Source organism: Hypomesus nipponensis, chromosome 9, assembly GCF_054491055.1.
Source record: "Hypomesus nipponensis isolate SF chromosome 9, ASM5449105v1, whole genome shotgun sequence".
Lineage (NCBI taxonomy): Eukaryota > Metazoa > Chordata > Actinopteri > Osmeriformes > Osmeridae > Hypomesus > Hypomesus nipponensis.
The window spans coordinates 23,260,928-23,287,654 of record NC_140369.1 but is presented as its reverse complement, the minus strand read 5'-3'; the positions used below and the strand labels follow the sequence as shown (position 1 = coordinate 23,287,654).

General features: G+C 47.6%; 4 protein-coding genes across 4 annotated transcripts; all 4 read right to left on the bottom strand.

Moving 5' to 3' along the window:
* Positions 1–2,815: 2,815 nt before the first annotated feature.
* Positions 2,816–6,691, bottom strand: LOC146273541 (uncharacterized). The gene is made up of 8 exons (XM_084706166.1): positions 6,635–6,691; positions 6,403–6,521; positions 6,163–6,208; positions 5,897–5,998; positions 4,398–5,792; positions 4,056–4,268; positions 3,435–3,947; positions 2,816–3,320 (listed from the first exon to the last, which is right to left on the bottom strand). Exons 1-8 carry the CDS (start codon positions 6,689–6,691, stop codon positions 3,135–3,137), a joined length of 2,631 nt encoding a protein of 876 aa, XP_084562292.1. The 3' UTR covers positions 2,816–3,134.
* A 2,315-nt stretch (positions 6,692–9,006) lies between these two features.
* On the bottom strand, positions 9,007–13,380 carry LOC146273540 (uncharacterized). Its single transcript, XM_084706165.1, has 8 exons — positions 13,324–13,380; positions 13,092–13,210; positions 12,880–12,925; positions 12,594–12,695; positions 11,083–12,489; positions 10,741–10,953; positions 10,120–10,632; positions 9,007–10,005 (listed from the first exon to the last, which is right to left on the bottom strand). Exons 1-8 carry the CDS (start codon positions 13,378–13,380, stop codon positions 9,820–9,822), a joined length of 2,643 nt encoding a protein of 880 aa, XP_084562291.1. The 3' UTR covers positions 9,007–9,819.
* A 2,796-nt stretch (positions 13,381–16,176) lies between these two features.
* On the bottom strand, positions 16,177–20,060 carry LOC146273539 (uncharacterized). Its single transcript, XM_084706164.1, has 8 exons — positions 20,004–20,060; positions 19,772–19,890; positions 19,533–19,578; positions 19,267–19,368; positions 17,759–19,162; positions 17,417–17,629; positions 16,796–17,308; positions 16,177–16,681 (listed from the first exon to the last, which is right to left on the bottom strand). Exons 1-8 carry the CDS (start codon positions 20,058–20,060, stop codon positions 16,496–16,498), a joined length of 2,640 nt encoding a protein of 879 aa, XP_084562290.1. The 3' UTR covers positions 16,177–16,495.
* A 2,313-nt stretch (positions 20,061–22,373) lies between these two features.
* LOC146273538 (uncharacterized) lies at positions 22,374–26,727 on the bottom strand. Its single transcript, XM_084706160.1, has 8 exons — positions 26,671–26,727; positions 26,498–26,557; positions 26,224–26,262; positions 25,958–26,059; positions 24,462–25,853; positions 24,120–24,335; positions 23,499–24,011; positions 22,374–23,372 (listed from the first exon to the last, which is right to left on the bottom strand). Exons 1-8 carry the CDS (start codon positions 26,725–26,727, stop codon positions 23,187–23,189), a joined length of 2,565 nt encoding a protein of 854 aa, XP_084562286.1. The 3' UTR covers positions 22,374–23,186.

The window sequence follows — 26,727 nt, the reverse complement described above, 5'->3', positions numbered from 1 at the left end:
GATCACTCTGAGGGAACATGGATACCACAGGAAATGAATTAGAACCAGGAGGATATGGAGGGTACTTGGATACTGCTGACCTTTATCAAGCAAAACAGCTCAACAGAGATGTGTTCACCACTTTCCAATCACATTTATAAAATCATCAACTTCTTCAAAGAGTAGAATCGACCCTTTACAAATATTTTAATACAATTAAAGTGCATACCTTGGAAGGATCTTTGAAGTAGAATATTGATATGAAATCAATAAGAGTGTGCAAGAATGCAACAAGATGTCGAGAGCTATACAAACAGTAGTAAATATGCAGGAGTATATCGCTGGTGTGTATCGCAGGTGACTGACACGATTGACTCATTTGACCAGATTTTCCTGACTGTGTTCTAATTCTGCAGTATGACATCACAATAGGTTGCTAAGAAATAAGTTGTGGTTACAAAATGCTCCTTTTCGGGCAACACTTTACAGTAACATTACATACCTTAAAACTTGCATTTATGCTCACATACATAAACTAATGATGCATGCTAATCACAAACTAATGAAGAGCATACCTTAACTATGACTTCATGTGAGAATGATGACCATCTTCATCCAAATCAAATCCTTTTATTGTAACTCCACCATATACCGCAGTTCCAGGCAACATAGCAGTATAACGATTACCCGAGATCATCATTTACACTTAACACAAGTTACACATCTGTGACACAACACAATATACAATATACAGGAGATAAACAAAAGTGGCGTGGTGACATGTAGCTGTCTGTATAGTCATTTGCCACTATGTTATGAGAGCAGTATAGAATGTGAACTCAGCCTGAGGCTGATAAATACGGCGCAGATATACGGTATATAGGTATGTATCATGAGCGTTCAACAGTTCAGAAGTTTGATTGCTTGGAGGAAGAACGTGTCATGTAATCGGCAGGTGCGGGTCCTGATGCTGCGATACCGCCAACCTGATGGTATACTATTTCTGCAGTGACAGAAGCCCATGGCTCGGGTGGCTGGAGTCTCTTATGATCCTCCAAACTTTTTCCACACACCGCCTGGCCGACATTTACACTTTGTCATTTAGCAGACGCTCTTATCCAGAGCAGTAAGTACAGGGACATTCCCCCGAGGCAAGTAGGTGCCTTGCCCAAGGACACAACGTCAATTCGCAAGGCCGGGAATCGAACCGGCAACCTTCTGATTAAAAGCCCGATTCCCTAACCGCTCAGCCATCTGACCCCCCATGTTCCTCATGGACGTGGACAGCAAGGAACTTGAAGATGTTGACGCTCTCCACCGATGCCCTATCGATGGTGATGTGTCCGTGTTCTCTGTCTTTTCTCCTGAAGTCCACCGCAAGCTCTTTGGTCTTACTGGTGTTGAGGGAGAGGGATGTGCTCCTGACCAGTGTTGGGGGTAATGCGTTACAAAGTAACTCTTTACTGTAATCAGATTACATTTGTCTGTAACGCAGTAATGTAACGGTTGTAACAGTTACTAATACAAAAATGTCTTGCGTTACTTATATATATATATATATATATATATATATATACAGTATATATCCATATCGGGGGGAGAAAAAAACAACAGATCAAACCTCCCTTTACAGTCGGCCTACGTATGTTTGCGTAACAGTCGTCACTTGACTTGGCCCCAGAGTTCAAGAGGCGAAACAAGAATGGCAGAGGACGTCTTTTGAAACATGGAGGTAGGCATATTATTTTGTATTAGTTGCGCGAAAGGAAAAAAACTTAACAGTACCATGTACATTGTACGAATTTCGTTGTTATGTGCAATGACAATGAAAGGCATTCATTCATTCATTCATTTTTTCATTCAGGAGTTGTCATCTCAAATCAGTGCTGTGAGTTGGCTCAATAAAAATCAATTGTATCATCCAGAATGGTGACAAATATGTATGTGTGTGGCCAGAGAAATCCGATGGCATTTACTTTTCACGACAGATGATAATGAGACGATCAATAAGTGAATAAGTGCAATAGGAGTGTTATTGTGCTTTTAGGTGCTTAGGTTCAATTTGACTTCATTTTTAGGATTCTTGAATTGACTACACGTCAATTACATGTTCTCATATTTACAACAAGTATGTTTTGCCACATATAGCCGGGGTTTGAGTGGGAGGGTCAACTTTTCTTTCGGGTCCCTATGTGAAATGGTAAAAAACATGGGGGTCCACAAATGCCTCTATTGTCACGTGAACCTGTGATATTGTATGGAGTCTCTATATCCAGCTCTCCAGCGTCCTGCTGCGATGTACACCCTGGACTCCACAAAGCCATAACAAGTTGGACACCATCATCATTTTATAACTCTACTTTGTGTTTCTGTAAAATTCAGTTTGACATAATTACAAATCACAATCTGTTTCCTCTTCGTATCCTACATGATGAGGTTGCTTTGGTCTTTTGTTGCCTAGACCTTCTCCATGAATAAATGTTGTTTTACTTTGAAGACCAACCGTTATGCGAAGACACATTTTTCATCTTTGAATTGTGAAAATACAGATTCAGTGGAAGATTCACAACCTGTTTTCCAGGTCAAGGGGAGGAATTTACTACATGTCTGACCTCTGCGGGGAGCAACTCTGTTAAGCTATAATAATAGACCTCCCACCTTAGCCCTATTGTACTAGCAAACTATAGGTCAGCGTTCTGTATTATACTAGAGCCCAGCGTAGCCTCACTATACTAGCACCCTATAGGTCAGTGTATATTATTTCACTGGTATGGGTGAATTGTAGATAAATATGTACCACCATTTACACATGAAGAAACCCAATATGTCACGCTACACTAATACATTCAAATATTTCATTGAATCAAATAGAATATGAAAAGAGAGATTGAAAAACAATTGTGCATTGAAGATTCTATCATATCTACAACAATTGTACACAGTTTCCTCCAACAGGAGACAATCTCCTTCATTGGGAAAGGGATTTTCAGATGTAAAGGACGTAAAGGAAGTAGAAGATTCACATAATATTATATTCACTACAACAACTGCATATGTTGTGCCATAGTAAAGGCATCTTTAGTGTATGTCAATGGTGTTTAGAATGATCCACGACAAGCGTAGATACTCTTCTCCGATATAGGAGATCATGTCCTTTACTTCCGCCTGAACAAGCAGCATAGCCAGGCTGTGCAGCAAAGCCAGGCCGTGCAGCTCTTCCTCTTCCTTCGGGGGTCTTTGGGAGAGTAGCCGAACGTCTTCCCCAGCTCCTGGAGCTCCGTGGGCAGGGCCCCGTTCTCGGTGTAGAGGTCGTGGAGGCGCTTCCCCCAGTACTCACGGTCCTGTCCAGAGACACAACAAGCCCAAGGTGTGTATGGATGCATGTCTATGTGTCTGAGAGTGTGAGAGTGTGTGTGTTTCTGTGTGTGTGTGTGTGTGTTGCTCAGTCAGCTTACCTTTACCACAGGGGTGCGGAGTTCCTCCAGGGTGTCTCTCCTGTGCTTCTCCACATGCATCTCCAGCCTGGTTTGGGGCCTGTCTGAGTCGGCCTCTCTCTTGACAGGGAGGTTGATGCAGTAGGGAGTGTCGTCTCCCTTCTTGGTGCCGCTAGCGAAGTGGACAGAGGGCTTCAAGTTGGCCATCAGCTTGCCAGCGACCATGCTGCAGAAGATGACAGCTAGCTGTGGAATCTTTAGCAGGTTGGCTCTGTTCAGCTTCATGGTGGGTAAGAAGCTGGAGGCTTCCTCTCTCATGGACCAGGCTATTGCCCGGCAAAATGTGGTCTCCTCTTCTGGGTGGATGAAACGCCGCAGGGTGTTTAAGAAGACACGGTTGCGTCTGTACCTCTCTGCCTCCCTCTGCACCAGGAGGTGAGTGTGCTCCACCAGTGCTTCATGAAAGTCCTGCTGCTCCTTGCGTTGGGCTGTGGGCCAGGGCCAACAGTGGTGCTCAAACACACCAGTCAGTACCTGCAAGGGGAAGGAATCTTTAAGTTATGTTTACCTTATTTTGCCTCCTTGTACACTTGCAGTTTATTAAAAGACATCTAGTACAGAGTTCAAAAGACCAGTTCAAACCTTTTTGATTATTGACACCTGGACCAGAGGCTCGGCCTTCTGGCCAAGGGCTATGATAGGCTTCTCTTTGTGGTCCAGGGGTGTGGTCTTCAGCCATTGGTTCTCTGGTGTGGTTGGCAGAACCTCAGGACAATCCCCTGCCCATGGTTGGCCTGGAGGTACGAGGGGCCCAAAGCGACGGGCCGCTCTGATGGCCAACTTCTGGTCTCGAACCTGCTGAGGTATCGGTAAAACGTCTAAGACAATCGGATGTATACACTGAAACAATAGAATAAGAGGTTTATCTACATGAATAGACCATATTCTCAATAGCAAAAGTTAAAAAAGTTGATCTTATCTTACCTTCGCTGAAGGCTTCTCCACACCTAGGTCAACCTTGAAGACGTCACCCTGGTCGGGTGTGACATCTTCAAAGAAGTCAGCCCGGGGGAACTGCCTATGAAAGGCAGCAAGGCTGCAGTCCAGGGCTAGGTGGTTCTCCATCAGAGTGCTGGCTGGACGCACCTTCCTCTCCTCCTCCTCCTCCTCCTCCTCCTTCTCAGCACAAACAAGGTACCTGTGCTCCACCCACACCACATCTCTGTTGGAGAGGCGTGGCTTCAGTACCTTGCACCGGTAGTCCAGGACATCCTGGTCGGTCATCTTGGGAAAGGCCTGCTGGAACGTCGCCGTGTGACGAATCCATGTTCCGTACTGCTGGAACAGGGTCTTCTTCAGTGCCTCGGGAAGATGCTGAGAGAAGAGCTTGTCCTTCATGGCTTCCTCCACAGCCTTGGCTGTCTCTCCACAGGGGACGGGGACACCAGCAGGGCCGGCCTCATCAAGGGACTGGTACAGCCTCAGCACTCCCTCCATGACACACTGAGGGACGGCGGTCAGAACGGCAGGGTCTTTCAAACCTACCAGTTTCTTGACCTTGATGACGGTGCCAAACTTCTCCACCATGTCGCTCTGCAGTTGAAGCATGGTGCGCCTCATGTTGCAGAGGGGGGCAGGAAGCTTCTGGTCCACGGAGACACCGGGGACTCTCTCCAGGGTTGCCAGGGTGACAGCAGTCATCCTGATGGTCGTGGCGAGCAGTTCCTGCTGGCTCAGCTGCTTCACACCACGGCCATTCAGAGGGTGGAGCTTCAGGAGGAAGCTGACCAGGAAGTCCTCCACCAGCTTTCTGCTGATGAGGAACTTGGGAGGGAGAGGATGGGAGGCAGCCGCTCTCTGGCTGATCAGTCTCTCCTCCTGGTTGGCCGACAGCTGATCGGGGACCAGCTGGGCGATGCTCAGAGCCACCAGATGAACCAGGTAGCGAGACAAGATGTTGGAGCCGCTAGCCAGAGCTCTTGCCAGCACAGGCCTGGGGGCTAACACCTGCTCCAGCCTCTCCACAACCGCCTTGGCCACCTGGTGGGCAGCGGAGGACTGCAGGAGAGTGTTGGCCATCTGCTTCTCCTCGGTCACCTGGACCCAGGGGAAGCACCAGAGGCGTTCCTGGGTGTCGAGGACGAGAGAACTCGTCTGCGGACAGAGCCCTTGCTGGAAGGCCTGGTGGTTGACCTGGAGAAGCACCTGGGAGATGATGTGCTTGATGGTCTGGCTGTGCACCACAACCTGCCTGGGCATCCTCCTGGTCTGGGTCTCAGCTCTCCTCACCCTGGAGCCCATGTCAGAGAGGGCCCTCTGGAGGGTGGTGTGGGTGAGGTGCCCTGCGTCACCACTCATCAGAGTGGTGCAGGCTGGCAGCTGGAGAAACGTGAAGCATCAGCTTACATACCGAGACCTAAACAAGCCCACAGACCACTGTGATGGCAGTAGAGTGTATCAGAGATTAAAGCATGTGACTCTACCTGGCTGGAGAATGGAGAGGACTCGCTTGCCTGCATATGAAGCTCTCGTAGAACTCCCTGCTCAAGCTCTCTGAGCCTGTGGTAGGCCTTCACCTTCCACATCTGTGTGGACAAGAGCAGGCTGACTTGAGCATGAGCGATACAGCTTAGACTGCTCATGAATTGCTCATTTTCAAAGCAAAAATGAATATTTTGAATGTCTCCTCATATCTGTAGTTAGTTAGTTAGTTAGTTGGTTAGCTAGTGAAAGGTAATATGTGCCTCACCAACTCCATGAAGTGGAGAGGGTTCCCTTCCACCATTTCCTGAAATCTGAACAACACAATGAATTTATTATCAGCACGTTAAGATGTATGAAAGAGAGAGAGAGAGTATGAGGGACTGTGTTTCAGTGTGTGTGTGTGTGTGTGTGTGTGTGTGTGTGTGTGTGTGTGAGAGAGTTTGTTTGTGAGTGTCATTGTCAATAATTCTTCAAAGTGGTGAAGGTGATCAGTGTGACTACCCACCTGTTCAGGAAGGCTGTCCTGGCATTGGACAGGATCCATCCCCTCATGAGGTGGATACTGATGTCAGAGGGGATCCCCCCCTGCTCCTGAAGACTCAGGAACTCCCTGATGAGCTGTCGCTGGAGACAGAGCAATTATTAGCAGTGAAACCTCTGAGCTAGGACACACACCTCATTTGATTGGCTACTGTAGGTGCAGGCCAGTTGTATGGTGTGGTGAGTGTTGGGCCTACCTGCTCATCAAGGTAGGACTGCACCCAGAGGAGAGTGTGGTTGGACATGGAGTCCATGATCACTCTGAGGGAACATGGATACCACAGGAAATGAATTAGAACCAGGAGGATATGGAGGGTACTTGGATACTGCTGACCTTTATCAAGCAAAACAGCTCAACAGAGATGTGTTCACCACTTTCCAATCACATTTATAAAATCATCAACTTCTTCAAAGAGTAGAATCGACCCTTTACAAATATTTTAATACAATTAAAGTGCATACCTTGGAAGGATCTTTGAAGTAGAATATTGATATGAAATCAATAAGAGTGTGCAAGAATGCAACAAGATGTCGAGAGCTATACAAACAGTAGTAAATATGCAGGAGTATATCGCTGGTGTGTATCGCAGGTGACTGACACGATTGACTCATTTGACCAGATTTTCCTGACTGTGTTCTAATTCTGCAGTATGACATCACAATAGGTTGCTAAGAAATAAGTTGTGGTTACAAAATGCTCCTTTTCGGGCAACACTTTACAGTAACATTACATACCTTAAAACTTGCATTTATGCTCACATACATAAACAAATGATGCATGCTAATCACAACACAAACTAATGAAGAGCATGCCTTAACTATGACTTCATGTGAGAATGATGACCATCTTCATCCAAATCAAATCCTTTTATTGTAACTCCACCATATACCGCAGTTCCAGGCAACATAGCAGTATAACGATTACCCGAGATCATCATTTACACTTAACACAAGTTACACATCTGTGACACAACACAATATACAATATACAGGAGATAAACAAAAGTGGCGTGGTGACATGTAGCTGTCTGTATAGTCATTTGCCACTATGTTATGAGAGCAGTATAGAATGTGAACTCAGCCTGAGGCTGATAAATACGGCGCAGATATACGGTATATAGGTATGTATCATGAGCGTTCAACAGTTCAGAAGTTTGATTGCTTGGAGGAAGAACGTGTCATGTAATCGGCAGGTGCGGGTCCTGATGCTGCGATACCGCCAACCTGATGGTATACTATTTCTGCAGTGACAGAAGCCCATGGCTCGGGTGGCTGGAGTCTCTTATGATCCTCCAAACTTTTTCCACACACCGCCTGGCCGACATTTACACTTTGTCATTTAGCAGACGCTCTTATCCAGAGCAGTAAGTACAGGGACATTCCCCCGAGGCAAGTAGGTGCCTTGCCCAAGGACACAACGTCAATTCGCAAGGCCGGGAATCGAACCGGCAACCTTCTGATTAAAAGCCCGATTCCCTAACCGCTCAGCCATCTGACCCCCCATGTTCCTCATGGACGTGGACAGCAAGGAACTTGAAGATGTTGACGCTCTCCACCGATGCCCTATCGATGGTGATGTGTCCGTGTTCTCTGTCTTTTCTCCTGAAGTCCACGGCAAGCTCTTTGGTCTTACTGGTGTTGAGGGAGAGGATGTGCTCCTGACCAGTGTTGGGGGTAATGCGTTACAAAGTAACTCTTTACTGTAATCAGATTACATTTGTCTGTAACGCAGTAATGTAACGGTTGTAACAGTTACTAATACAAAAATGTCTTGCGTTACTTATATATATATATATATATATACAGTATATATCCATATCGGGGGGAGAAAAAAACAACAGATCAAACCTCCCTTTACAGTCGGCCTACGTATGTTTGCGTAACAGTCGTCACTTGACTTGGCCCCAGAGTTCAAGAAGCGAAACAAGAATGGCAGAGGACGTCTTTTGAAACATGGAGGTAGGCATATTATTTTGTATTAGTTGCGCGAAAGGAAAAAAACTTAACAGTACCATGTACGTTGTACGAATTTCGTTGTTATGTGCAATGACAATGAAAGGCATTCATTCATTCATTCATTTTTTCATTCAGGAGTTGTCATCTCAAATCAGTGCTGTGAGTTGGCTCAATAAAAATCAATTGTGTCATCCAGAATGGTGACAAATATGTATGTGTGTGGCCAGAGAAATCCGATGGCATTTACTTTTCACGACAGATGATAATGAGACGATCAATAAGTGAATAAGTGCAATAGGAGTGTTATTGTGCTTTTAGGTGCTTAGGTTCAATTTGACTTCATTTTTAGGATTCTTGAATTGACTACACGTCAATTACATGTTCTCATATATACAACAAGTATGTTTTGCCATATATAGCCGGGGTTTGAGTGGGAGGGTCAACTTTTCTTTCGGGTCCCTATGTGAAATGGTAAAAAACATGGGGGTCCACAAATGCCTCTATTGTCACGTGAACCTGTGATATTGTATGGAGTCTCTATATCCAGCTCTCCAGCGTCCTGCTGCGATGTACACCCTGGACTCCACAAAGCCATAACAAGTTGGACACCATCATCATTTTATAACTCTACTTTGTGTTTCTGTAAAATTCAGTTTGACATAATTACAAATCACAATCTGTTTCCTCTTCGTATCCTACATGATGAGGTTGCTTCGGTCTTTTGTTGCCTAGACCTTCTCCATGAATAAATGTTGTTTTACTTTGAAGACCAACCGTTATGCGAAGACACATTTTTCATCTTTGAATTGTGAAAATACAGATTCAGTGGAAGATTCACAACCTGTTTTCCAGGTCAAGGGGAGGAATTTACTACATGTCTGACCTCTGCGGGGAGCAACTCTGTTAAGCTATAATAATAGACCTCCCACCTTAGCCCTATTGTACTAGCAAACTATAGGTCAGCGTTCTGTATTATACTAGAGCCCAGCGTAGCCTCACTATACTAGCACACTATAGGTCAGTGTATATTATTTCACTGGTATGGGTGAATTGTAGATAAATATGTACCACCATTTACACATGAAGAAACCCAATATGTCACGCTACACTAATACATTCAAATATTTCATTGAATCAAATAGAATATGAAAAGAGAGATTGAAAAACAATTGTGCATTGAAGATTCTATCATATCTACAACAATTGTACACAGTTTCCTCCAACAGGAGACAATCTCCTTCATTGGGAAAGGGATTTTCAGATGTAAAGGACGTAAAGGAAGTAGAAGATTCACATAATATTATATTCACTACAACAACTGCATATGTTGTGCCATAGTAAAGGCATCTTTAGTGTATGTCAATGGTGTTTAGAATGATCCACGACAAGCGTAGATACTCTTCTCCGATATAGGAGATCATGTCCTTTACTTCCGCCTGAACAAGCAGCATAGCCAGGCTGTGCAGCAAAGCCAGGCCGTGCAGCTCTTCCTCTTCCTTCGGGGGTCTTTGGGAGAGTAGCCGAACGTCTTCCCCAGCTCCTGGAGCTCCGTGGGCAGGGCCCCGTTCTCGGTGTAGAGGTCGTGGAGGCGCTTCCCCCAGTACTCACGGTCCTGTCCAGAGACACAACGAGCCCAAGGTGTGTATGGATGCATGTCTATGTGTCTGAGAGTGTGAGAGTGTGTGTGTTTCTGTGTGTGTGTGTGTGTGTTGCTCAGTCAGCTTACCTTTACCACAGGGGTGCGGAGTTCCTCCAGGGTGTCTCTCCTGTGCTTCTCCACATGCATCTCCAGCCTGGTTTGGGGCCTGTCTGAGTCGGCCTCTCTCTTGACAGGGAGGTTGATGCAGTAGGGAGTGTCGTCTCCCTTCTTGGTGCCGCTAGCGAAGTGGACAGAGGGCTTCAAGTTGGCCATCAGCTTGCCAGCGACCATGCTGCAGAAGATGACAGCTAGCTGTGGAATCTTTAGCAGGTTGGCTCTGTTCAGCTTCATGGTGGGTAAGAAGCTGGAGGCTTCCTCTCTCATGGACCAGGCTATTGCCCGGCAAAATGTGGTCTCCTCTTCTGGGTGGATGAAACGCCGCAGGGTGTTTAAGAAGACACGGTTGCGTCTGTACCTCTCTGCCTCCCTCTGCACCAGGAGGTGAGTGTGCTCCACCAGTGCTTCATGAAAGTCCTGCTGCTCCTTGCGTTGGGCTGTGGGCCAGGGCCAACAGTGGTGCTCAAACACACCAGTCAGTACCTGCAAGGGGAAGGAATCTTTAAGTTATGTTTACCTTATTTTGCCTCCTTGTACACTTGCAGTTTATTAAAAGACATCTAGTACAGAGTTCAAAAGACCAGTTCAAACCTTTTTGATTATTGACACCTGGACCAGAGGCTCGGCCTTCTGGCCAAGGGCTATGATAGGCTTCTCTTTGTGGTCCAGGGGTGTGGTCTTCAGCCATTGGTTCTCTGGTGTGGTTGGCAGAACCTCAGGACAATCCCCTGCCCATGGTTGGCCTGGAGGTACGAGGGGCCCAAAGCGACGGGCCGCTCTGATGGCCAACTTCTGGTCTCGAACCTGCTGAGGTATCGGTACAACGTCTAAGACAATCGGATGTATACACTGAAACAATAGAATAAGAGGTTTATCTACATGAATAGACCATATTCTCAATAGCAAAAGCTAAAAAAGTTGATCTTATCTTACCTTCGCTGAAGGCTTCTCCACACCTAGGTCAACCTTGGAGACGTCACCCTGGTCGGGTGTGACATCTTCAAAGAAGTCAGCCCGGGGGAACTGCCTATGAAAGGCAGCAAGGCTGCAGTCCAGGGCTAGGTGGTTCTCCATCAGAGTGCTGGCTGGACGCACCTTCCTCTCCTCCTCCTCCTCCTCCTCCTCCTCCTCCTCCTCCTTCTCAGCACAAACAAGGTACCTGTGCTCCACCCACACCACATCTCTGTTGGAGAGGCGTGGCTTCAGTACCTTGCAGCGGTAGTCCAGGACATCCTGGTCGGTCATCTTGGGAAAGGCCTGCTGGAACGTCGCCGTGTGACGAATCCATGTTCCGTACTGCTGGAACAGGGTCTTCTTCAGTGCCTCGGGAAGATGCTGAGAGAAGAGCTTGTCCTTCATGGCTTCCTCCACAGCCTTGGCTGTCTCTCCACAGGGGACGGGGACACCAGCAGGGCCGGCCTCATCAAGGGACTGGTACAGCCTCAGCACTCCCTCCATGACACACTGAGGGACGGCGGTCAGAACGGCAGGGTCTTTCAAACCTACCAGTTTCTTGACCTTGATGACGGTGCCAAACTTCTCCACCATGTCGCTCTGCAGTTGAAGCACGGTGCGCCTCATGTTGCAGAGGGGGGCAGGAAGCTTCTGGTCCACGGAGACACCGGGGACTCTCTCCAGGGTTGCCAGGGTGACAGCAGTCATCCTGATGGTCGTGGCGAGCAGTTCCTGCTGGCTCAGCTGCTTCACACCACGGCCATTCAGAGGGTGGAGCTTCAGGAGGAAGCTGACCAGGAAGTCCTCCACCAGCTTTCTGCTGATGAGGAACTTGGGAGGGAGAGGATGGGAGGCAGCCGCTCTCTGGCTGATCAGTCTCTCCTCCTGGTTGGCCGACAGCTGATCGGGGACCAGCTGGGCGATGCTCAGAGCCACCAGATGAACCAGGTAGCGAGACAAGATGTTGGAGCCGCTAGCCAGAGCTCTTGCCAGCACAGGCCTGGGGGCTAACACCTGCTCCAGCCTCTCCACAACCGCCTTGGCCACCTGGTGGGCAGCGGAGGACTGCAGGAGAGTGTTGGCCATCTGCTTCTCCTCGGTCACCTGGACCCAGGGGAAGCACCAGAGGCGTTCCTGGGTGTCGAGGACGAGAGAACTCGTCTGCGGACAGAGCCCTTGCTGGAAGGCCTGGTGGTTGACCTGGAGAAGCACCTGGGAGATGATGTGCTTGATGGTCTGGCTGTGCACCACAACCTGCCTGGGCATCCTCCTGGTCTGGGTCTCAGCTCTCCTCACCCTGGAGCCCATGTCAGAGAGGGCCCTCTGGAGGGTGGTGTGGGTGAGGTGCCCTGCGTCACCACTCATCAGAGTGGTGCAGGCTGGCAGCTGGAGAAACGTGAAGCATCAGCTTACATACCGAGACCTAAACAAGCCCACAGACCACTGTGATGGCAGTAGAGTGTATCAGAGATTAAAGCATGTGACTCTACCTGGCTGGAGAATGGAGAGGACTCGCTTGCCTGCATATGAAGCTCTCGTAGAACTCCCTGCTCAAGCTCTCTGAGCCTGTGGTAGGCCTTCACCTTCCACATCTGTGTGGCCAAGAGCAGGCTGACTTGAGCATGAGCGATACAGCTTAGACTGCTCATGAATTGCTCATTTTCAAAGCAAAAATGAATATTTTGAATGTCTCCTCATATCTGTAGTTAGTTAGTTAGTTAGTTAGTTAGTTAGTTAGTTAGTTGGTTAGCTAGTGAAAGGTAATATGTGCCTCACCAACTCCATGAAGTGGAGAGGGTTCCCTTCCACCATTTCCTGAAATCTGAACAACACAATGAATTTATTATCAGCACGTTAAGATGTATGAAAGAGAGAGAGAGAGTATGAGGGACTGTGTTTCAGTGTGTGTGTGTGTGAGAGAGTTTGTTTGTGAGTGTCATTGTCAATAATTCTTCAAAGTGGTGAAGGTGATCAGTGTGACTACCCACCTGTTCAGGAAGGCTGTCCTGGCATTGGACAGGATCCATCCCCTCATGAGGTGGATACTGATGTCAGAGGGGATCCCCCCCTGCTCCTGAAGACTCAGGAACTCCCTGATGAGCTGTCGCTGGAGACAGAGCAATTATTAGCAGTGAAACCTCTGAGCTAGGACACACACCTCATTTGATTGGCTACTGTAGGTGCAGGCCAGTTGTATGGTGTGGTGAGTGTTGGGCCTACCTGCTCATCAAGGTAGGACTGCACCCAGAGGAGAGTGTGGTTGGACATGGAGTCCATGATCACTCTGAGGGAACATGGATACCACAGGAAATGAATTAGAACCAGGAGGATATGGAGGGTACTTGGATACTGCTGACCTTTATCAAGCAAAACAGCTCAACAGAGATGTGTTCACCACTTTCCAATCACATTTATAAAATCATCAACCTCTTCAAAGAGTAGAATCGACCCTTTACAAATATTTAAATACAATTAAAGTGCATACCTTGGAAGGATCTTTGAAGTAGAATGTTGATATGAAATCAATAAGAGTGTGCAAGAATGCAACAAGATGTCGAGAGCTATACAAACAGTAGTAAATATGCAGGAGTATATCGCTGGTGTGTATCGCAGGTGACTGACACGATTGACTCATTTGACCAGATTTTCCTGACTGTGTTCTAATTCTGCAGTATGACATCATAATAGGTTGCTAAGAAATAAGTTGTGGTTACAAAATGCTCCTTTTCGGGCAACACTTTACAGTAACATTACATACCTTAAAACTTGCATTTATGCTCACATACATAAACTAATGATGCATGCTAATCACAAACTAATGAAGAGCATACCTTAACTATGACTTCATGTGAGAATGATGACCATCTTCATCCAAATCAAATCCTTTTATTGTAACTCCACCATATACCGCAGTTCCAGGCAACATAGCAGTATAACGATTACCCGAGATCATCATTTACACTTAACACAAGTTACACATCTGTGACACAACACAATATACAATATACAGGAGATAAACAAAAGTGGCGTGGTGACATGTAGCTGTCTGTATAGTCATTTGCCACTATGTTATGAGAGCAGTATAGAATGTGAACTCAGCCTGAGGCTGATAAATACGGCGCAGATATACGGTATATAGGTATGTATCATGAGCGTTCAACAGTTCAGAAGTTTGATTGCTTGGAGGAAGAACGTGTCATGTAATCGGCAGGTGCGGGTCCTGATGCTGCGATACCGCCAACCTGATGGTATACTATTTCTGCAGTGACAGAAGCCCATGGCTCGGGTGGCTGGAGTCTCTTATGATCCTCCAAACTTTTTCCACACACCGCCTGGCCGACATTTACACTTTGTCATTTAGCAGACGCTCTTATCCAGAGCAGTAAGTACAGGGACATTCCCCCGAGGCAAGTAGGTGCCTTGCCCAAGGACACAACGTCAATTCGCAAGGCCGGGAATCGAACCGGCAACCTTCTGATTAAAAGCCTGATTCCCTAACCGCTCAGCCATCTGACCCCCCATGTTCCTCACGGACGTGGACAGCAAGGAACTTGAAGATGTTGACGCTCTCCACCGATGCCCTATCGATGGTGATGTGTCCGTGTTCTCTGTCTTTTCTCCTGAAGTCCACGGCAAGCTCTTTGGTCTTACTGGTGTTGAGGGAGAGGATGTGCTCCTGACCAGTGTTGGGGGTAATGCGTTACAAAGTAACTCTTTACTGTAATCAGATTACATTTGTCTGTAACGCAGTAATGTAACGGTTGTAACAGTTACTAATACAAAAATGTCTTGCGTTACTTATATATATATATACAGTATATATCCATATCGGGGGGAGAAAAAAACAACAGATCAAACCTCCCTTTACAGTCGGCCTACGTATGTTTGCGTAACAGTCGTCACTTGACTTGGCCCCAGAGTTCAAGAGGCGAAACAAGAATGGCAGAGGACGTCTTTTGAAACATGGAGGTAGGCATATTATTTTGTATTAGTTGCGCGAAAGGAAAAAAACTTAACAGTACCATGTACATTGTACGAATTTTGTTGTTATGTGCAATGACAATGAAAGGCATTCATTCATTCATTCATTTTTTCATTCAGGAGTTGTCATCTCAAATCAGTGCTGTGAGTTGGCTCAATAAAAATCAATTGTATCATCCAGAATGGTGACAAATATGTATGTGTGTGGCCAGAGAAATCCGATGGCATTTACTTTTCACGACAGATGATAATGAGACGATCAATAAGTGAATAAGTGCAATAGGAGTGTTATTGTGCTTTTAGGTGCTTAGGTTCAATTTGACTTCATTTTTAGGATTCTTGAATTGACTACACGTCAATTACATGTTCTCATATTTACAACAAGTATGTTTTGCCACATATAGCCGGGGTTTGAGTGGGAGGGTCAACTTTTCTTTCGGGTCCCTATGTGAAATGGTAAAAAACATGGGGGTCTACAAATGCCTCTATTGTCACGTGAACCTGTGATATTGTATGGAGTCTCTATATCCAGCTCTCCAGCGTCCTGCTACGATGTACACCCTGGACTCCACAAAGCCATAACAAGTTGGACACCATCATCATTTTATAACTCTACTTTGTGTTTCTGTAAAATTCAGTTTGACATAATTACAAATCACAATCTGTTTCCTCTTCGTATCCTACATGATGAGGTTGCTTCGGTCTTTTGTTGCCTAGACCTTCTCCATGAATAAATGTTGTTTTACTTTGAAGACCAACCGTTATGCGAAGACACATTTTTCATCTTTGAATTGTGAAAATACAGATTCAGTGGAAGATTCACAACCTGTTTTCCAGGTCAAGGGGAGGAATTTACTACATGTCTGACCTCTGCGGGGAGCAACTCTGTTAAGCTATAATAATAGACCTCCCACCTTAGCCCTATTGTACTAGCAAACTATAGGTCAGCGTTCTGTATTATACTAGAGCACAGCGTAGCCTCACTATACTAGCACCCTATGGGTCAGTGTATATTATTTCACTGGTATGGGTGAATTGTAGATAAATATGTACCACCATTTACACATGAAGAAACCCAATATGTCACGCTACACTAATACATTCAAATATTTCATTGAATCAAATAGAATATGAAAAGAGAGATTGAAAAACAATTGTGCATTGAAGATTCTATCATATCTACAACAATTGTACACAGTTTCCTCCAACAGGAGACAATCTCCTTCATTGGGAAAGGGATTTTCAGATGTAAAGGACGTAAAGGAAGTAGAAGATTCACATAATATTATATTCACTACAACAACTGCATATGTTGTGCCATAGTAAAGGCATCTTTAGTGTATGTCAATGGTGTTTAGAATGATCCACGACAAGCGTAGATACTCTTCTCCGATATAGGAGATCATGTCCTTTACTTCCGCCTGAACAAGCAGCATAGCCAGGCTGTGCAGCAAAGCCAGGCCGTGCAGCTCTTCCTCTTCCTTCGGGGGTCTTTGGGAGAGTAGCCGAACGTCTTCCCCAGCTCCTGGAGCTCCGTGGGCAGGGCCCCGTTCTCGGTGTAGAGGTCGTGGAGGCGCTTCCCCCAGTACTCACGGTCCTGTCCAGAGACACAACGAGCCCAAGGTGTGTATGGATGCATGTCTATGTGTCTGAGAGTGTGAGAGTGTGTGTGTTTCTGTGTGTGTGTGTGTGTGTTGCTCAGTCAGCTTACCTTTACCACAGGGGTGCGGAGTTCCTCCAGGGTGTCTCTCCTGTGCTTCTCCACATGCATCTCCAGCCTGGTTTGGGGCCTGTCTGAGTCGGCCTCTCTCTTGACAGGGAGGTTGATGCAGTAGGGAGTGTCGTCTCCCTTCTTGGTGCCGCTAGCGAAGTGGACAGAGGGCTTCAAGTTGGCCATCAGCTTGCCAGCGACCATGCTGCAGAAGATGACAGCTAGCTGTGGAATCTTTAGCAGGTTGGCTCTGTTCAGCTTCATGGTGGGTAAGAAGCTGGAGGCTTCCTCTCTCATGGACCAGGCTATTGCCCGGCAAAATGTGGTCTCCTCTTCTGGGTGGATGAAACGCCGCAGGGTGTTTAAGAAGACACGGTTGCGTCTGTACCTCTCTGCCTCCCTCTGCACCAGGAGGTGAGTGTGCTCCACCAGTGCTTCATGAAAGTCCTGCTGCTCCTTGCGTTGGGCTGTGGGCCAGGGCCAACAGTGGTGCTCAAACACACCAGTCAGTACCTGCAAGGGGAAGGAATCTTTAAGTTATGTTTACCTTATTTTGCCTCCTTGTACACTTGCAGTTTATTAAAAGACATCTAGTACAGAGTTCAAAAGACCAGTTCAAACCTTTTTGATTATTGACACCTGGACCAGAGGCTCGGCCTTCTGGCCAAGGGCTATGATAGGCTTCTCTTTGTGGTCCAGGGGTGTGGTCTTCAGCCATTGGTTCTCTGGTGTGGTTGGCAGAACCTCAGGACAATCCCCTGCCCATGGTTGGCCTGGAGGTACGAGGGGCCCAAAGCGACGGGCCGCTCTGATGGCCAACTTCTGGTCTCGAACCTGCTGAGGTATCGGTACAACGTCTAAGACAATCGGATGTATACACTGAAACAATAGAATAAGAGGTTTATCTACATGAATAGACCATATTCTCAATAGCAAAAGCTAAAAAAGTTGATCTTATCTTACCTTCGCTGAAGGCTTCTCCACACCTAGGTCAACCTTGGAGACGTCACCCTGGTCGGGTGTGACATCTTCAAAGAAGTCAGCCCGGGGGAACTGCCTATGAAAGGCAGCAAGGCTGCAGTCCAGGGCTAGGTGGTTCTCCATCAGAGTGCTGGCTGGACGCACCTTCCTCTCCTCCTCCTCCTCCTCCTCCTCCTCCTCCTCCTTCTCAGCACAAACAAGGTACCTGTGCTCCACCCACACCACATCTCTGTTGGAGAGGCGTGGCTTCAGTACCTTGCAGCGGTAGTCCAGGACATCCTGGTCGGTCATCTTGGGAAAGGCCTGCTGGAACGTCGCCGTGTGACGAATCCATGTTCCGTACTGCTGGAACAGGGTCTTCTTCAGTGCCTCGGGAAGATGCTGAGAGAAGAGCTTGTCCTTCATGGCTTCCTCCACAGCCTTGGCTGTCTCTCCACAGGGGACGGGGACACCAGCAGGGCCGGCCTCATCAAGGGACTGGTACAGCCTCAGCACTCCCTCCATGACACACTGAGGGACGGCGGTCAGAACGGCAGGGTCTTTCAAACCTACCAGTTTCTTGACCTTGATGACGGTGCCAAACTTCTCCACCATGTCGCTCTGCAGTTGAAGCACGGTGCGCCTCATGTTGCAGAGGGGGGCAGGAAGCTTCTGGTCCACGGAGACACCGGGGACTCTCTCCAGGGTTGCCAGGGTGACAGCAGTCATCCTGATGGTCGTGGCGAGCAGTTCCTGCTGGCTCAGCTGCTTCACACCACGGCCATTCAGAGGGTGGAGCTTCAGGAGGAAGCTGACCAGGAAGTCCTCCACCAGCTTTCTGCTGATGAGGAACTTGGGAGGGAGAGGATGGGAGGCAGCCGCTCTCTGGCTGATCAGTCTCTCCTCCTGGTTGGCCGACAGCTGATCGGGGACCAGCTGGGCGATGCTCAGAGCCACCAGATGAACCAGGTAGCGAGACAAGATGTTGGAGCCGCTAGCCAGAGCTCTTGCCAGCACAGGCCTGGGGGCTAACACCTGCTCCAGCCTCTCCACAACCGCCTTGGCCACCTGGTGGGCAGCGGAGGACTGCAGGAGAGTGTTGGCCATCTGCTTCTCCTCGGTCACCTGGACCCAGGGGAAGCACCAGAGGCGTTCCTGGGTGTCGAGGACGAGAGAACTCGTCTGCGGACAGAGCCCTTGCTGGAAGGCCTGGTGGTTGACCTGGAGAAGCACCTGGGAGATGATGTGCTTGATGGTCTGGCTGTGCACCACAACCTGCCTGGGCATCCTCCTGGTCTGGGTCTCAGCTCTCCTCACCCTGGAGCCCATGTCAGAAAGGGCCCTCTGGAGGGTGGTGTGGGTGAGGTGCCCTGCGTCACCACTCATCAGAGTGGTGCAGGCTGGCAGCTGGAGAAACGTGAAGCATCAGCTTACATACCGAGACCTAAACAAGCCCACAGACCACTGTGATGGCAGTAGAGTGTATCAGAGATTAAAGCATGTGACTCTACCTGGCTGGAGAATGGAGAGGACTCGCTTGCCTGCATATGAAGCTCTCGTAGAACTCCCTGCTCAAGCTCTCTGAGCCTGTGGTAGGCCTTCACCTTCCACATCTGTGTGGACAAGAGCAGGCTGACTTGAGCATGAGCGATACAGCTTAGACTGCTCATGAATTGCTCATTTTCAAAGCAAAAATGAATATTTTGAATGTCTCCTCATATCTGTAGTTAGTTAGTTAGTTAGTTGGTTAGCTAGTGAAAGGTAATATGTGCCTCACCAACTCCATGAAGTGGAGAGGGTTCCCTTCCACCATTTCCTGAAATCTGAACAACACAATGAATTTATTATCAGCACGTTAAGATGTATGAAAGAGAGAGAGTATGAGGGACTGTGTTTCAGTGTGTGTGTGTGTGTGTGTGTGTGTGTGTGTGTGTGTGTGTGTGTAGAGAGTTTGTTTGTGAGTGTCATTGTCAATAATTCTTCAAAGTGGTGAAGGTGATCAGTGTGACTACCCACCTGTTCAGGAAGGCTGTCCTGGCATTGGACAGGATCCATCCCCTCATGAGGTGGATACTGATGTCAGAGGGGATCCCCCCCTGCTCCTGAAGACTCAGGAACTCCCTGATGAGCTGTCGCTGGAGACAGAGCAATTATTAGCAGTGAAACCTCTGAGCTAGGACACACACCTCATTTGATTGGCTACTGTAGGTGCAGGCCAGTTGTATGGTGTGGTGAGTGTTGGGCCTACCTGCTCATCAAGGTAGGACTGCACCCAGAGGAGAGTGTGGTTGGACATGGAGTCCATGATCACTCTGAGGGAACATGGATACCACAGGAAATGAATTAGAACCAGGAGGATATGGAGGGTACTTGGATACTGCTGACCTTTATCAAGCAAAACAGCTCAACAGAGATGTGTTCACCACTTTCCAATCACATTTATAAAATCATCAACTTCTTCAAAGAGTAGAATCGACCCTTTACAAATATTTTAATACAATTAAAGTGCATACCTTGGAAGGATCTTTGAAGTAGAATATTGATATGAAATCAATAAGAGTGTGCAAGAATGCAACAAGATGTCGAGAGCTATACAAACAGTAGTAAATATGCAGGAGTATATCGCTGGTGTGTATCGCAGGTGACTGACACGATTGACTCATTTGACCAGATTTTCCTGACTGTGTTCTAATTCTGCAGTATGACATCACAATAGGTTGCTAAGAAATAAGTTGTGGTTACAAAATGCTCCTTTTCGGGCAACACTTTACAGTAACATTACATACCTTAAAACTTGCATTTATGCTCACATACATAAACAAATGATGCATGCTAATCACAACACAAACTAATGAAGAGCATGCCTTAACTATGACTTCATGTGAGAATGATGACCATCTTCATCCAAATCAAATCCTTTTATTGTAACTCCACCATATACCGCAGTTCCAGGCAACATAGCAGTATAACGATTACCCGAGATCATCATTTACACTTAACACAAGTTACACATCTGTGACACAACACAATATACAATATACAGGAGATAAACAAAAGTGGCGTGGTGACATGTAGCTGTCTGTATAGTCATTTGCCACTATGTTATGAGAGCAGTATAGAATGTGAACTCAGCCTGAGGCTGATAAATACGGCGCAGATATACGGTATATAGGTATGTATCATGAGCGTTCAACAGTTCAGAAGTTTGATTGCTTGGAGGAAGAACGTGTCATGTAATCGGCAGGTGCGGGTCCTGATGCTGCGATACCGCCAACCTGATGGTATACTATTTCTGCAGTGACAGAAGCCCATGGCTCGGGTGGCTGGAGTCTCTTATGATCCTCCAAACTTTTTCCACACACCGCCTGGCCGACATTTACACTTTGTCATTTAGCAGACGCTCTTATCCAGAGCAGTAAGTACAGGGACATTCCCCCGAGGCAAGTAGGTGCCTTGCCCAAGGACACAACGTCAATTCGCAAGGCCGGGAATCGAACCGGCAACCTTCTGATTAAAAGCCCGATTCCCTAACCGCTCAGCCATCTGACCCCCCATGTTCCTCATGGACGTGGACAGCAAGGAACTTGAAGATGTTGACGCTCTCCACCGATGCCCCATCGATGGTGATGTGTCCGTGTTCTCTGTCTTTTCTCCTGAAGTCCACGGCAAGCTCTTTGGTCTTACTGGTGTTGAGGGAGAGGATGTGCTCCTGACCAGTGTTGGGGGTAATGCGTTACAAAGTAACTCTTTACTGTAATCAGATTACATTTGTCTGTAACGCAGTAATGTAACGGTTGTAACAGTTACTAATACAAAAATGTCTTGCGTTACTTATATATATATATATATATACAGTATATATCCATATCGGGGGGAGAAAAAAACAACAGATCAAACCTCCCTTTACAGTCGGCCTACGTATGTTTGCGTAACAGTCGTCACTTGACTTGGCCCCAGAGTTCAAGAAGCGAAACAAGAATGGCAGAGGACGTCTTTTGAAACATGGAGGTAGGCATATTATTTTGTATTAGTTGCGCGAAAGGAAAAAAACTTAACAGTACCATGTACGTTGTACGAATTTCGTTGTTATGTGCAATGACAATGAAAGGCATTCATTCATTCATTCATTTTTTCATTCAGGAGTTGTCATCTCAAATCAGTGCTGTGAGTTGGCTCAATAAAAATCAATTGTGTCATCCAGAATGGTGACAAATATGTATGTGTGTGGCCAGAGAAATCCGATGGCATTTACTTTTCACGACAGATGATAATGAGACGATCAATAAGTGAATAAGTGCAATAGGAGTGTTATTGTGCTTTTAGGTGCTTAGGTTCAATTTGACTTCATTTTTAGGATTCTTGAATTGACTACACGTCAATTACATGTTCTCATATATACAACAAGTATGTTTTGCCATATATAGCCGGGGTTTGAGTGGGAGGGTCAACTTTTCTTTCGGGTCCCTATGTGAAATGGTAAAAAACATGGGGGTCCACAAATGCCTCTATTGTCACGTGAACCTGTGATATTGTATGGAGTCTCTATATCCAGCTCTCCAGCGTCCTGCTGCGATGTACACCCTGGACTCCACAAAGCCATAACAAGTTGGACACCATCATCATTTTATAACTCTACTTTGTGTTTCTGTAAAATTCAGTTTGACATAATTACAAATCACAATCTGTTTCCTCTTCGTATCCTACATGATGAGGTTGCTTCGGTCTTTTGTTGCCTAGACCTTCTCCATGAATAAATGTTGTTTTACTTTGAAGACCAACCGTTATGCGAAGACACATTTTTCATCTTTGAATTGTGAAAATACAGATTCAGTGGAAGATTCACAACCTGTTTTCCAGGTCAAGGGGAGGAATTTACTACATGTCTGACCTCTGCGGGGAGCAACTCTGTTAAGCTATAATAATAGACCTCCCACCTTAGCCCTATTGTACTAGCAAACTATAGGTCAGCGTTCTGTATTATACTAGAGCCCAGCGTAGCCTCACTATACTAGCACACTATAGGTCAGTGTATATTATTTCACTGGTATGGGTGAATTGTAGATAAATATGTACCACCATTTACACATGAAGAAACCCAATATGTCACGCTACACTAATACATTCAAATATTTCATTGAATCAAATAGAATATGAAAAGAGAGATTGAAAAACAATTGTGCATTGAAGATTCTATCATATCTACAACAATTGTACACAGTTTCCTCCAACAGGAGACAATCTCCTTCATTGGGAAAGGGATTTTCAGATGTAAAGGACGTAAAGGAAGTAGAAGATTCACATAATATTATATTCACTACAACAACTGCATATGTTGTGCCATAGTAAAGGCATCTTTAGTGTATGTCAATGGTGTTTAGAATGATCCACGACAAGCGTAGATACTCTTCTCCGATATAGGAGATCATGTCCTTTACTTCCGCCTGAACAAGCAGCATAGCCAGGCTGTGCAGCAAAGCCAGGCCGTGCAGCTCTTCCTCTTCCTTCGGGGGTCTTTGGGAGAGTAGCCGAACGTCTTCCCCAGCTCCTGGAGCTCCGTGGGCAGGGCCCCGTTCTCGGTGTAGAGGTCGTGGAGGCGCTTCCCCCAGTACTCACGGTCCTGTCCAGAGACACAACGAGCCCAAGGTGTGTATGGATGCATGTCTATGTGTCTGAGAGTGTGAGAGTGTGTGTGTTTCTGTGTGTGTGTGTGTGTGTGTGTGTGTGTGTTGCTCAGTCAGCTTACCTTTACCACAGGGGTGCGGAGTTCCTCCAGGGTGTCTCTCCTGTGCTTCTCCACATGCATCTCCAGCCTGGTTTGGGGCCTGTCTGAGTCGGCCTCTCTCTTGACAGGGAGGTTGATGCAGTAGGGAGTGTCGTCTCCCTTCTTGGTGCCGCTAGCGAAGTGGACAGAGGGCTTCAAGTTGGCCATCAGCTTGCCAGCGACCATGCTGCAGAAGATGACAGCTAGCTGTGGAATCTTTAGCAGGTTGGCTCTGTTCAGCTTCATGGTGGGTAAGAAGCTGGAGGCTTCCTCTCTCATGGACCAGGCTATTGCCCGGCAAAATGTGGTCTCCTCTTCTGGGTGGGTGAAACGCCGCAGGGTGTTTAAGAAGACACGGTTGCGTCTGTACCTCTCTGCCTCCCTCTGCACCAGGAGGTGAGTGTGCTCCACCAGTGCTTCATGAAAGTCCTGCTGCTCCTTGCGTTGGGCTGTGGGCCAGGGCCAACAGTGGTACTCAAACACACCAGTCAGTACCTGCAAGGGGAAGGAATCTTTAAGTTATGTTTACCTTATTTTGCCTCCTTGTACACTTGCAGTTTATTAAAAGACATCTAGTACAGAGTTCAAAAGACCAGTTCAAACCTTTTTGATTATTGACACCTGGACCAGAGGCTCGGCCTTCTGGCCAAGGGCTATGATAGGCTTCTCTTTGTGGTCCAGGGGTGTGGTCTTCAGCCATTGGTTCTCTGGTGTGGTTGGCAGAACCTCAGGACAATCCCCTGCCCATGGTTGGCCTGGAGGTACGAGGGGCCCAAAGCGACGGGCCGTTCTGATGGCCAACTTCTGGTCTCGAACCTGCTTAGGTATCGATACAACGTCTAAGACAATCGGATGTATACACTGAAACAATAGAATAAGAGGTTTATCTACATGAATAGACCATATTCTCAATAGCAAAAGCTAAAAAAGTTGATCTTATCTTACCTTCGCTGAAGGCTTCTCCACACCTAGGTCAACCTTGGAGACGTCACCCTGGTCGGGTGTGACATCTTCAAAGAAGTCAGCCCGGGGGAACTGCCTATGAAAGGCAGCAAGGCTGCAGTCCAGGGCTAGGTGGTTCTCCATCAGAGTGCTGGCTGGACGCACCTTCCTCTCCTCCTCCTCCTCCTCCTCCTTCTCAGCACAAACAAGGTACCTGTGCTCCACCCACACCACATCTCTGTTGGAGAGGCGTGGCTTCAGTACCTTGCACCGGTAGTCCAGGACATCCTGGTCGGTCATCTTGGGAAAGGCCTGCTGGAACGTCGCCGTGTGACGAATCCATGTTCCGTACTGCTGGAACAGGGTCTTCTTCAGTGCCTCGGGAAGATGCTGAGAGAAGAGCTTGTCCTTCATGGCTTCCTCCACAGCCTTGGCTGTCTCTCCACAGGGGACGGGGACACCAGCAGGGCCGGCCTCATCAAGGGACTGGTACAGCCTCAGCACTCCCTCCATGACACACTGAGGGACGGCGGTCAGAACGGCAGGGTCTTTCAAACCTACCAGTTTCTTGACCTTGATGACGGTGCCAAACTTCTCCACCATGTCGCTCTGCAGTTGAAGCACGGTGCGCCTCATGTTGCAGAGGGGGGCAGGAAGCTTCTGGTCCACGGAGACACCGGGGACTCTCTCCAGGGTTGCCAGGGTGACAGCAGTCATCCTGATGGTCGTGGCGAGCAGTTCCTGCTGGCTCAGCTGCTTCACACCACGGCCATTCAGAGGGTGGAGCTTCAGGAGGAAGCTGACCAGGAAGTCCTCCACCAGCTTTCTGCTGATGAGGAACTTGGGAGGGAGAGGATGGGAGGCAGCCGCTCTCTGGCTGATCAGTCTCTCCTCCTGGTTGGCCGACAGCTGATCGGGGACCAGCTGGGCGATGCTCAGAGCCACCAGATGAACCAGGTAGCGAGACAAGATGTTGGAGCCGCTAGCCAGAGCTCTTGCCAGCACAGGCCTGGGGGCTAACACCTGCTCCAGCCTCTCCACAACCGCCTTGGCCACCTGGTGGGCAGCGGAGGACTGCAGGAGAGTGTTGGCCATCTGCTTCTCCTCGGTCACCTGGACCCAGGGGAAGCACCAGAGGCGTTCCTGGGTGTCGAGGACGAGAGAACTCGTCTGCGGACAGAGCCCTTGCTGGAAGGCCTGGTGGTTGACCTGGAGAAGCACCTGGGAGATGATGTGCTTGATGGTCTGGCTGTGCACCACAACCTGCCTGGGCATCCTCCTGGTCTGGGTCTCAGCTCTCCTCACCCTGGAGCCCATGTCAGAAAGGGCCCTCTGGAGGGTGGTGTGGGTGAGGTGCCCTGCGTCACCACTCATCAGAGTGGTGCAGGCTGGCAGCTGGAGAAACGTGAAGCATCAGCTTACATACCGAGACCTAAACAAGCCCACAGACCACTGTGATGGCAGTAGAGTGTATCAGAGATTAAAGCATGTGACTCTACCTGGCTGGAGAATGGAGAGGACTCGCTTGCCTGCATATGAAGCTCTCGTAGAACTCCCTGCTCAAGCTCTCTGAGCCTGTGGTAGGCCTTCACCTTCCACATCTGTGTGGACAAGAGCAGGCTGACTTGAGCATGAGCGATACAGCTTAGACTGCTCATGAATTGCTCATTTTCAAAGCAAAAATGAATATTTTGAATGTCTCCTCATATCTGTAGTTAGTTAGTTAGTTAGTTGGTTAGCTAGTGAAAGGTAATATGTGCCTCACCAACTCCATGAAGTGGAGAGGGTTCCCTTCCACCATTTCCTGAAATCTGAACAACACAATGAATTTATTATCAGCACGTTAAGATGTATGAAAGAGAGAGAGTATGAGGGACTGTGTTTCAGTGTGTGTGTGTGTGTGTGTGTGAGAGAGTTTGTTTGTGAGTGTCATTGTCAATCATTCTTCAAAGTGGTGAAGGTGATCAGTGTGACTACCCACCTGTTCAGGAAGGCTGTCCTGGCATTGGACAGGATCCATCCCCTCATGAGGTGGATACTGATGTCAGAGGGGATCCCCCCTGCTCCTGAAGACTCAGGAACTCCCTGATGAGCTGTCGCTGGAGACAGAGCAATTATTAGCAGTGAAACCTCTGAGCTAGGACACACACCTCATTTGATTGGCTACTGTAGGTGCAGGCCAGTTGTATGGTGTGGTGAGTGTTGGGCCTACCTGCTCATCAAGGTAGGACTGCACCCAGAGGAGAGTGTGGTTGGACATGGAGTCCAT